The sequence below is a fragment of the Nicotiana attenuata genome, chromosome 2 (genome assembly GCF_001879085.1).
Source record: "Nicotiana attenuata strain UT chromosome 2, NIATTr2, whole genome shotgun sequence".
Classification (NCBI taxonomy): domain Eukaryota; kingdom Viridiplantae; phylum Streptophyta; class Magnoliopsida; order Solanales; family Solanaceae; genus Nicotiana; species Nicotiana attenuata.
The window spans coordinates 64,536,299-64,548,578 of record NC_031990.1 but is presented as its reverse complement, the minus strand read 5'-3'; the positions used below and the strand labels follow the sequence as shown (position 1 = coordinate 64,548,578).

Below are 12,280 nucleotides of genomic sequence, written 5' to 3'. Positions count from 1 at the left end.
TTTTTATTATATTGATTAGTATAAAAAAAGGAGAAACTTTCACAAAGCACTATCTTTTAGTGGTAATTAGTTATTTATAGATACCATTTGCTATAATACGTATTATAGATACGTTTCCTGTTGTTATAAGATGTATTAGATGTATTTAAGCTACTGTGTCCAGCTAATCAGTTGTTGTATTCGAGTGTATTCGAGTGTATTCGACTGTATTCATGGCGTGAAACATGGGATTACAGCTCGATAGATTATTGTATTCGACTGTATTCACAGCGGGGGATTACACTGTTTTTAAACGGAAAGTGAAACAATTAACGTAATAGACTCCTAATATAACTCAACAAACTCAATTATAACACACAAATTTTGTATTTCCAGTTAAAAAAAAGATTCTCAACCGAAAAATACCCCAAAAACATAGCAATTTTCAGAGAAATTATATAATACATCTGAATATATAAATTAATTTAATTAAAAAAAAACATATGAATACATTCATGGGATATAGCGAGACGGTGAATACAATGAAATACATAGAATACAGCGGGATACATTGAAATACAATGAAAAAAAGACAGTGAATATAATGAAATACATGAAATACAGCGAGCTACATTGAATTACAATGAAAAAAAGAAGGCAGTGAATACAATGAAATACATGAGATACAGCGTAAAAACCAAGAACAAGCAACTCTTTTCATCGCAAAAACCATAAACCCAGCAGATCTTCGTCCCTCATGTCGTCTTCCTCTGGCTCAAAATTCACTGTCTCCAAGTTTTATGAAGATGAAGAACAACATTTCGAGCCATATGAAGATTAAGAACAAGATGGCTGTAATTCACAGGGAAGCAGAAGAGAAGAGGGCACTGATTGAAGCAACTGAGGCCAAGATTTTCTAAAAGTAGAGGAAACTGCTACAAAATTTCGTGAAACTGGAAGTCCCAAAAAGTTCTTGGGTTTCTTGGGCTCGAATTACAGCCATCTTGTTCTTCATCTTCATATTATCTTCATCTTCGTCCCTCATGAATCTTCATATGGCTCGAAATCTAATGCATCCTCTCTCTTTCTCTCTGTTTCTGTGTTTTGGACCTCCCTTCCCTTATGTTGAAGATCTGAAGGGTCGTCTGAAAGTGCAGGAGGGAGGAGAAAGCGTGGGGTTTTTGACTAATGGTAGGTGATGTGGATGAAAGAAATTTTGAGATTGGGCATCGTGTGTTTAGGAAATGGGGGAAGAGAATGGCATGTATCAAAATAGACAGAAAGAAAATAACGTATTTAGTGGCTTAGGGGTAGAAGGTAACCAAAATTAGATATTTTGCTATACTCATTAAAAGATATCTATAGAATACTAAATTTTTTATAATGGTATTTATTTAAAATAAATAAGGTGTTAACCTTTGCTACAGAAGGTAAAATTTCCTAAAAGAAATTAAATCAAATCCCAAAGAGAAATATTTCATCTTATCTAGACATAAGAATAGCTGTTTTTTATTTAAACCCGAAATCAATTATGACGCGAAAGGGAACCAATTGACCGGCACTTACTGAATATTTTTGCTAACATATCAGAAGTATTGTTTGCGTGATAGTTATTACAAATATACACAGCAATACTGCACACAAAAATACAGAACAGAGAACTATTCTAGCAGCATGGAAAAGATTGAAACATAGGGATTTCTACTATCAGTATTTCTTGAACCAACTCAAGCAGCTTTCTGAGAAACTACAAAGCTTCCTGGGTTAATGGTGATACTCTTTGTGCAGTTATCTGTTTTGTAGATGCCAATAAGCCGATCAGCCAGCTCAAACATGTTGTTCCTAAGGCTGCATTGTATCAAAAATAAAATGAGAAACAGCTCGTTTCTTATTGATGCGAATCGCATAACCTCAAATGCAGTACCTTATGATTATAAACTGTGCATCCTTTGTTCTGTCCTTCACATAATGTCCCACGATAGAGACATTCTTAAAATCTGATATGCGGCCATCAATAAATGAAACCAATTTCAGAATTAGGAGACCAGCAGCAATGCAAAAAGAAATTTCATCAACTCAAAACCTTAAGAGGATGGGTGGAGTAACCCACAACATTAAAGGCCTCCGGAAACTCTTATACAACTAATGAGGAACAAGTGTATTCTCTAACTCTCTCACACACCTGTAAACTGGTTATCAGTAACCAGTTTACACATTGATTGAAGATCTTTTTTAAACTAGAGAGAGGAGGCTCAACAGAAGTGGGCCTGAACTAGATGGAGAAATATTAGGCTCAACAAGCTAATAAATGGGCTTGGAGCAATATCAGTGGCTGGATTGGCTGATTTGAAAGAAAGAAGCCCACAGAAATATAATATAAGGAGAGAAAACAATTGTGCTAACGTGATCAACACAGTAAAAGATTTGAGCGTCCAATCTAAAACCTTAAGGTAATGAGTAAAGTAGCCTGGGACACTATAAATCCCTTCGAAAATCATTACACAATCAATGAGTGACAAGTGTATCATTTAACCATTCTATATTGGCCAATGTAAAATGAAGAAAACATACCTAAAGCAGCATCAATCTCATCCATTACATAAAGTGGAGTAGGTTTATAGTGGTGGAGTGCAAAAACAAGAGCCAATGAGCTGAGGGTCTGAAATTAGAAATTGACGTTATATGAATAAGAGTTGCTTGCTATACAGTTGTAATAATCAAACCAAAGCCAAACACATAAGTTTGAGACTTACTTTTTCACCACCTGATAAGTTAGCAATATTCTTCCAGCTCTTCTTTGGTGGTCTGACACTGAAAACGACACCTTCAGAGAACGGATCAAGAGAGTCCACTAACTCCAGTTCGGCATCACCTCCAAGGGTGATCATCTGGGGACGGCCACAATGTAATATTAGTGGAAGCAAACACATAAAATTCTGCCTGCTTTAAAGGATGTGAGTAATTTGAATATTTATGTCAAGCAATTGTGTTATATGAATTTGAACCCCCACCCATTATATGCTTGGGTAAATTTTTGAAATGTCAAATCACAAGCACAATCACTATAGAAATATTAATGATAAAGTAAGTAATGCAAAGAAAAGTCTGATAAGAATTCGTAATTTTTCTATTCACTTAAGAGATTTTTTTATCTAACTATTTCTTGTACTATTATCTGAATTTTCACTGTGAATATCCATAACTTGAATGTCAAGCTTCTATTCCCTTCTCCTTTTTACTTTCTACTAAATATGATTGTCTACCATTCCAAAGAAATTTCTCTTATCATTACATTGACACAATATTCTTTGCTCATAAACTATAATGATATTTGTCTACTTCAAGGAATAACCGCTTAATAAAATTGTATTTCATTATCCCCATCAACCCAATTGCTAGAGATTTCTCTAAACATATGAAATTCTATGAAACATCATTCATTTTGTTCCATAATTCATCACCAGATGTACATATTATTTATGTGCTTTATATTATACAACTATTAACAATATCAATCAGCAGAAATGCAAGCCAAGCTCTATGATGATGAAAAGTTCAAGTACTGTGGGGGTGAAGAAAAGATTGAAACTAATAAGATCCACCTTCTTTCTTTTATAATAGAGAAATCCATTGTTTTTAACTTTGAAATTTGGTGGATGGGTCTGCCTCTCTACCTTTATCACTTAAATACTAGGTTCAATAGCTAGTATTTGAATTCGTGATATGTTGTCTAACACGCATCCCCAATTTTACTACCCTTTGCTGTTGAACCAAAGCCCTGAGAGCAAGGATTTACATCTACTATTATAAGACCAGCAGATGTGCTGCAATCACAAGGTTAACTAACAAGATATCCAGGCTGCATGTAATATGTACTTCATCAGTCTAGAACAAATAACACTTCTCAACGTGTAGATGACATTCAACTCGAGACAGAAGTAGAAAGCTTTCTAAGAAGTAGACAAGTTCAGTTAGGACCTGATACATTTCTTTGAGCTTCAACGATATGGTATTAAAACCCGCCATAAACTCATCCAACCTGAATTTTAATTACAAATGTTGTAAGCTAATGAAGCAAAGAAGTAGAGGCATCCAAAAGTTGAAATAGACATTCTAACGTTAAACAATACTTGCCTTCTCTTTCTCCAGTCATCATATTGCTTCTTTATATCGTCGCGCTCTTGGGTAACAGAATTTAGTTCTTGAACTCTGTCATTGTACACAGATACTTTGCTCCGATACCTGTGACAGTGGAAATGATTAGCATAGGTATATAAAGAGAAACAGTTATGCTACAAGTTTTCACTGCATATAAATGTCGACTGATGCATACTCAGAGATTGAGTCGAGATTTGGGTTCAACTCTTTCAGTTGTGCTTCTAGAATCACAACCATCTCTAGAGCTCTCTTAAGATCACAAGTCTCAAGAAGAGCTCCATCCCTCAAAGTTGTTTGAAGCTTTTCTGGATCAACCAAGTCCTTTTGAATCCTGTACCAAGAGGAACAATTACATGTATTGACAATGATACAAACAAAGGATGAGTGTAACTGTATTAGATAGATATAAAAGCTACAGCATCCCAGAAAATGATAAGATGTCTGCATGCTGAAAGAAATCCAGCTTACTGCTCGATATGCTTCGAGATAGCAACAAGCAAATCATCGAGCTTTTTCTTATATCCTTTCCCCTTGAGCTCCAAGTCTTTATAGACCTTCTTCATATCTTGTAACTTGTACTCAGCATCCACCTGCAGCTCTAGTTGCGGTGGTTAGAAACTCATTGAATAGAGAAGCCGGAAGCGAGAAAACATTATATAGACTGGCACAAAACCTCTGTCGAACGCAATTGATCCACAGTCTTCTTCAGAGTTTCATACTCGTTTTTAGCATCATTCAGAGCACCAGAGTGCTGATCAATAAGCTAGAAAATCAAGAAAAGACATTAAAGGAAAAAAATGAGAGAATTATAGAGAATTTTAACTTAACCTGTATAATCAGGAATTGCCGAGAGTAAATGCAGATATTTTCTTACCTCCTGTATCTTATTATAGTCCTCTTTAACAACAAAAGCTTTCTGTTCAATCTCTTTGAAAGTGCAAAGCAACTTCTCTTTCTCGGCGACCAGTCTTTCCTTCTCTTTTGTAGATTCCTCAATCCCTTTTGTGAGTTTTTTAATCATTTTCTGTCCTGTTTCTATCTTAACTTTGTGACGGTTGATCTCCGTGCCTTTTTTATCAATGTCCTGGAGAAGAAATAAAAGTAAAAGTAGCATGAATTGTGTCCAGTATGCAATTCAACATGCACAAGGTCAATGTCCACTTACAGATTGAATTTTGGTAACCTTTGCCTTTTGACTTTTCAAGCGGTCACCACCTGCATTCTCTATTTTATTCTGAAGTTCTGAAGCCTGAAGCAATTAAAACTTGATTAAAACAGCTTTTTCCATTTGCCATGCTTTAAGTAATTACAGAAGTGTCTTGCAAAAGTGCCGAAATTAAGCATAATTTTACCTTCTTTTTTAACTGTTGTGAACTTTGTGTAAGCCTGTCCATTTCCTTTTCTTCAGCAGACATTATTTTTTTGAGTTCTTTCAATCTACTAACCTCTTCCTTGCTGGGTTCCGATGCAATCCTTAAGGTATCCAGTTGCTTTTTCAAATCATTATGTTGGGACTTTAGGCTGTCAATCTATCTCAGGAAAAAAACTTCAGTTAACTTTTGATGCAGGAGCAAAATATAAAGGAAGGAATAGAAGAAAATAATAACAATAACCATAACAAGAACAACAAAACTCCAGGGGCAGCTCAGACCTCCTTAATGCTTTTTGCTAATTCCATCTCAAGTTGAGTAACAGCCTTCTCTGAGGCCTGATAACACTTCACCGCATCAGTAATTCTTCTCCGTATATTTTCCAAACTTTCAACCAATGTCGAAAGATCATTTTCCGCCTTGGACACAGCTTCTGGAGAAACACTAGCAGCTAGGATAGATGTGCCCATCTTCCCACCTCGTGGCTTACCTCCACCACCACTCATCGTCCCAGATTTTTCAAAAAGGGCTCCATCAAGAGTTACAACCCGCCGAAATTCTTTGTCCCCACCATAGGCAATACGTGTAGCCTGCAAAGTAACAGAAGGCACAGAGCTTAGTGCAACAGTTTCTGAAGAATTATGGAACTACATGGACAATATACCTACATGACATAGATATCTCAGTAACAGACTTAAAATTTCATGTCACACTTTCTGGGTAAATCTGTTTGCTGATTGCCATTATGGAATTAGGGGAAGAATTTATTGGGAGTAACTTCTATTGCTCAGTTGTTTACAGACCATAGAGAATTCTTGACTAGAGATATCCTCACAAAACAATATCCCGTTTATGAAAAACAAATGAAGATTCTAAGGTACGGTTATTTAACCCTCACCTGATCAATATCTTTGGCGACAACTGTGTTTCCTAGTGCTGCAAAAAATGCAAGTTTCATTCTCTCGTCTTGGACCTTAATTAAATCAAAAAGGCGAGGAACCCCTTCTGGCGTGCTTACTTTCTGTTTGATTCTAGGCAAATGAGCAGTTTGCTTTTCCTGCATAACACAAATGCAGAATCAGAGACACTATTGATATGACAGAAAATAGTTTATTCCTACATCTCTTTGTTCAAGGAGATGAGAAGCCTATATAATAGAAAGAAACCGTACCAATCACAAACAAACAAAAAGATATCTGCAACCACTAGGAAACCACTTAATTTAAGAGGAGAATCTACCAAAATCATGAAAGTTGCAACACCGAGATTTTTGTTGCGAAGTAGCTCAACACAAGCTTGTGCTGCTGCAGTAGTCTCGACTACAATATAGTCTAGGCCAGGACAAGCGGTTGATATGGCAACATCATACTTTGCTGAAACAAAAAAAAAAAAAAAAGATGAATGAAAGCAGATTAAAGCACTATATAAAATTAATATATTATCAGCAGAGACACCGTGTTATAGTAACGTAAGCAAGTGGCGAAAATAAATGTCCAAGAAAATAGTGGTTAGTGCAACTATGGAGAAAGCACCCCCCCCCCCCCAATTATCCCCGACTTTCTAGCTTCATATGTTTACTCATCACCACTAAAATCTAATGCAGGAGCTTGCCCTGTAATTTCATTAACTTAGCCTCCAAATGAAAGAAAACACATGAAATGGAAGGACTATCAGCAAGTATTAAACAAGAACCAGAAACACTAACCATCAATAGCACCCAAATCACCCATTCTACCATAAATACCCTGTATATGATTTGCCTCCTTAGCATGCAATATTGCTTTAAGAACTGATCCCTGGCTCTTTTCAGATTCCATTACAGATATAAGCTCGGAAAGTTTTTGTCGAGCAGCTTGTTCAAGAGGAGTCAATCTTTCTTGTTCTTGAAGGCAATCCTGCAATCACTCGATGCATCATGAGAGCTCTGAAGACATCAGAAAAATGGTCAAAAATGAAAAATGGCAGACTCCTAATGCATACTTGTTCCAGATTTCGAGCTTCAGATGCTTTAAGCTTCAGATTCTCAAGCTCACTCCTGGCGTCATTTATGCTTGTCGATTTCATCTCTAGTCTTTTTTGTATTTCAACAATCTGCTCTTGAGCTTCCACATAAGCAGCACGAGCAGCCTCATGCTGACATAAATAAACAGCAATTACCAATAAATGACATAATCTACAGCAAACTTAACTAATGCAGCGGTTTAACATAAGAAAACAATCATAAATATGAAATTTATCAACCAACCAAATGCATTTAGGACTTGATATTGCCTCACATCTTAAGATTATTCAGTTAGACATAGATTAAAAGTATTTCGCAAATCTCTAAGTTTTCAGTTTGTATACCCTGACCACTAACTTTTGGCCATTATTGAGCCAATAAACTTATCACATTGCTCATCAAGCCCAAAGCTGCTTTGAGTTTTTTTTCCCCACATCTAAGATGTATTCGGAAGTATAAAGCTCTGCCCGGAAAACAATTTTAGAGGGCATGGATCAGTTTTGTACTCGAGTGGAAGTTCAATTATGTACTACGCGATCTAATTAACAAGATTTTACTGGGAAATCTTTTCACCCGCACTTTCACAGCCTAATCTTGAAAGAAACAAACACCATGCGGACGAGTACAGGAAGACAGTATAATTTTCTGACATTAACCGACTCCTTCATATTGGGAAAAGCAGCTCGAAGTAAAAGATTTCCTGCTGCTCTAGTTGACAAATGCAGATTGCTTAAGAGATACGTGAACCAAATTACAGTGATAGTTGTCAGAGTATGAAATAAATAAGAAAGAACAATCTTAAATGATGTAAATTGGCAAAATACCTTTTCAGTCAGAAGTTTACTTTCAGTTGATGCAACTTCAAGTTTTCCCTTGTGCTCGATTAGTAGTTTTTCCCAAGGCTCAAGTTCAGCACGAACATCAGCAAGCTCACTTCGAAAAACCTCAGTCTCAACTATTCGCCAACATCATACAAGAATGAGACCAGTATATATGCCTAAGGCTAAAACTGATGGAAAAATATGAGCAGTTTGATGCAACAAAAGAACTAATTCTGTGCACCAACTTGTTTGATTCAACATCTAACTCACCAGCTAAAAACATCAAAAACAATGATGCCAATTAATCAAGGCAAAAAGATTTACTCTAAGGAAAACCACCAAAGAAGGGATGCCATACTATGAAATAGGAAATATGAAACCTTAATGGGTAAACCAGCTGTTTATGATACCATCACATATGTACTACTAAAGCACAACATAAAGAGGCTCGCTTTTATAAGAGGCACATTAATTTTGCCAAAACCAGACAGTATTGTGTAACATGCTGCAAAATGAGTTAGCAAAACAACTTCAAAGTATCATAAACTTTTTTTTTGATTTGCACCGGGTGTCCGAGTCTCTAAGAGCCCCGACTAATCCTGGGGGTGCACAGGCCCTCGGCAAGGAGTTTCCCGCAAGTGCACCACGGTTAATTCAAGTTTTACCAAGTCCGATGGCCCTCAGAAATTGTTTGCACCCAGTGGGTTTCGAACTTGAGACCTTGAAAGGGAGCAAACCCCAAGGCTCAAGTCTATTGCCACCAGGCCAACCCCTGGGGGTTTTCAAAGTATCATAAACTTAAACCCATAAGCAATCCTGGCTGAAGACACTCTACCTTTAGAATTATCCTGAATTTCCTCTAAGATCTTTTCCTCATCCACCAAAAGTTGTTGTAGTTTGGGAATATCTTCCTCCAGTTTTGGAATCAGAATTGCTGCCTCCTCACAGTCCTTTGTTAGGTCAGTAATTTTTGTGGAATCCTAACATCCAAGAAAACAGACAAGAGATGTACATTAATCAAACAGAGACAGTTATTCTTATTCCCATACATTTACTATATTTTTCTGGGAAGCAACTTTCAGTTTTTGATACCTTATCAACTTTATCATTAAGCTTCTTTATCTTCTGCTTCAGGTGACTTAAATCTTCTCGGTATTTTACATCTTGCCTCTCAAATTCCTTGAACTCGTCCTTGCAGTGCCTCAAACTGTTATCAAGCTCCTAAAATTTCAAACAAAAGATGGGATTCAAAGCAAGGTGCTCAAGATTCTTTGGTCAAAATCAATGAGTAGGAGAATAACATAATGCGAATTTCTAAAACCAAAACATCTAACAGATGCAGAGTCCCAGGGAAACAACAAATATCCTGTTCTGGTTATATTAAGAAGATGCAAAGGATATATGCAATTCTTATCCATACCTCTTGTTTTTGTAAATGCTTTGAATGCTTCGCTTCAAGCTCCTTCAATGTTTTGTTACTTTCTCGAATTTTCTCCCTAAAATAAGCCAGTAATTAGCTCCACTAGCTTTCATTATAACACATACCAAATGTTTGCATTTCTGCAACCTTTTGTGAGAAAAGACCCCACCTCTCTATTTTAAGGTTCTCTTCCTGTCCAGAAATGCTTTCCTGCATCTCCGAAATTCGAGCTGAATTATCTTCAAAAGCCAAATTTGTTGCTTTCTCTTGCCATTTTAACAATGATAATTCTTTAAGCATGTAGGCTTCAGCTTCATTCTTCACACCCTGACAAATGAAGCCAAGATAGTATAATTAATTTTCTGTAATCTTAAGGAAACAGGAATCTCATAATGGTCTAAATATACCTCCAAGTTATCTCTTTCTTTCTCTGCTAGCTTGACCATCTGAACAACGCCAGACCTCCTTTCGTTGAGGGATTCTAGCCTACAAGGGCATTAAGAAATAGTAAATGCATGTTTTGGACTTTCTTAGGCAGTTGAAAAAATATCAACACCGTAGCAACAATAACAGTGTTTAAGATATGGGTTGAAAACTAACTGCTTAAATGATTCTTCAATCATCTCAACATATTTATTGGTTCCTATAATATCTTCTAGATACTCTAGAAAGCCTTCATCATGGGCTCCTTGTGCCTTTGGCTTCATCAGTGATATTTGCTCAACCTCACCCTGCAAAAATCCAACCACTTCAACCCCCTATGATCGAACAATATTCACAAAGTTAACTTCAAGCAAGTGATAAAAATTTAGACCTGCAGAATCAAAAACCGGTTATTATCCAAGTCGACACCTTTCCCTTTCAGTTTCTTGGTGACCTCTGTAAAGTTACTTGACCGGTCATTGATAAAGTACTTAGAGGAATTATCTCGGAGTGCCACGCGTGTAATCACGAAATCACTTCCAGGAACAGCTTCATATGCCTCGCCATCCTTTAATCAAAAAAATGAAACACTTAAATCAAAAGTTAAACTGCAACTCTAAACGGCCATTTCAGCAAGAGGAAAACAAGAAGTTACCAAATCTATTATCTCCTGGAAATGAACAGACACGCCAGCACTCTCCAAATTCTGGTGATTAGTTGAATTATGGATGAGCTCTGAGACTTTATTAAGACGCATCTGCACAGTTAACAATCAAATAAGAAAACGCAAAATATTTACGCCGTTGTACACAACTATATTCCATGACCGCCAGGTTAACAAGCTAAGAGTAGAAGTTTTACATTGGAATTCAACCAGCTGAAGCAATTATAATGGTTATTTAGTACTTAAAGTTTCAGCATTTAGTAGTAGATCAAATTCAGTAGCATAGCTAATGCTTGCTTTCATAATGAAAAAGGGTTACATATGATGAAATGATATTTCAATTGTGCGTCGAGATCAATGTAGTGTGTTACTATTGTTGAATTGTGTGAATCAACTCATCTAAAAGCTTAAACAGTTAAAACCAATACTAATAGCTTAAATTTTCGGATGAAACAATTCATGGAATACAACAATATTTTAGACGAAACAGTTCACAGAATTCAACAATTATATGAGTCAAAACATTGAAATTGCTTTTAAATTACTCGTATCTTACCTGTTTGGCTCGCTTTCCGAACACGAACAACATTGCGTCAATTACGTTACTCTTGCCACTACCATTAGGACCAACAACTGCCGAAAAGCTCTGAAAATAACACGAATTTAGTTTCCTATACATTCAATTACGAAGAAACAGAGTTTTCTAAATAAAAATAAACCCTAACCTTATGAAAGGGGCCAACACGCTGTTCGCCGGCGTAAGATTTGAAGTTTCTCATGACCATCTCTTTAATGAATAGCCTTGGAGTTCTAGATCCATGACGAGGAGATTCAGCCGTCAAATTTTCGGCGACCGGCGATTCCATTTTTACACCTATTCTTCACTGGTTACACACACTACTACCTGTTGCCAGCGACGAATTGCACGGAGATGACCGTCGACAGCTCGGAAAAATTTGACTGAATCGACCACCGGTTTAGAGAATAAACTTCGGTGGAACTGTAAGCGAAGTGCTAACCAATTTGGACGGAAACAGGAAGAAAAAGATGGAGCGTAAAGTTTTGATTTTTTTTGAGAAGATGAAATATTTGGGCGGGAAACTAAATTGCTCTAGGATCGAATTACTGGGACCATTTAGCTTGGGCGGCCACTTATTCATGAAGTGCACAAATAGCCTTAGTTTAAATAATAGCCTAATTTTAAAGTTCTTAAAATTTTAGCTACTTTAAAATCTAACATCAAACCATCGGATCTGAAGTTTCAACCAACGGTAAGTTTAGCTAGCGTTCGGCCATATTTTCAAATTTATTTTAAAAATTCTGATTTGGATAAAGTTTGATTTGAAAATGAAAAATTTGTTTGGATATAATTTTTCAAAACATATTTCACTTTTTTTTGAAAAAAAAATGAAATGCACTTATACCCATAAGTTCTAAAGACTA

At 36.4% G+C, this 12,280-nt stretch overlaps 1 protein-coding gene across 1 annotated transcript; it reads right to left on the bottom strand.

Annotated features, from left to right (window-relative positions):
• Positions 1,467–11,951, bottom strand: LOC109211693 (structural maintenance of chromosomes protein 4). Its single transcript, XM_019375261.1, has 28 exons — positions 11,563–11,951; positions 11,394–11,483; positions 10,829–10,930; positions 10,565–10,741; positions 10,351–10,481; positions 10,158–10,236; positions 9,920–10,077; positions 9,751–9,826; positions 9,423–9,551; positions 9,166–9,310; positions 8,334–8,464; positions 7,488–7,640; positions 7,213–7,402; positions 6,747–6,880; positions 6,406–6,564; positions 5,789–6,097; positions 5,490–5,666; positions 5,303–5,386; positions 5,012–5,221; positions 4,811–4,900; positions 4,606–4,727; positions 4,313–4,468; positions 4,114–4,221; positions 3,958–4,018; positions 2,733–2,867; positions 2,551–2,638; positions 1,904–1,976; positions 1,467–1,827 (listed from the first exon to the last, which is right to left on the bottom strand). The coding sequence occupies exons 1-28, from the start codon at positions 11,701–11,703 to the stop codon at positions 1,707–1,709; spliced, it is 3,729 nt and encodes a 1,242-aa protein (XP_019230806.1). The 5' UTR covers positions 11,704–11,951; the 3' UTR covers positions 1,467–1,706.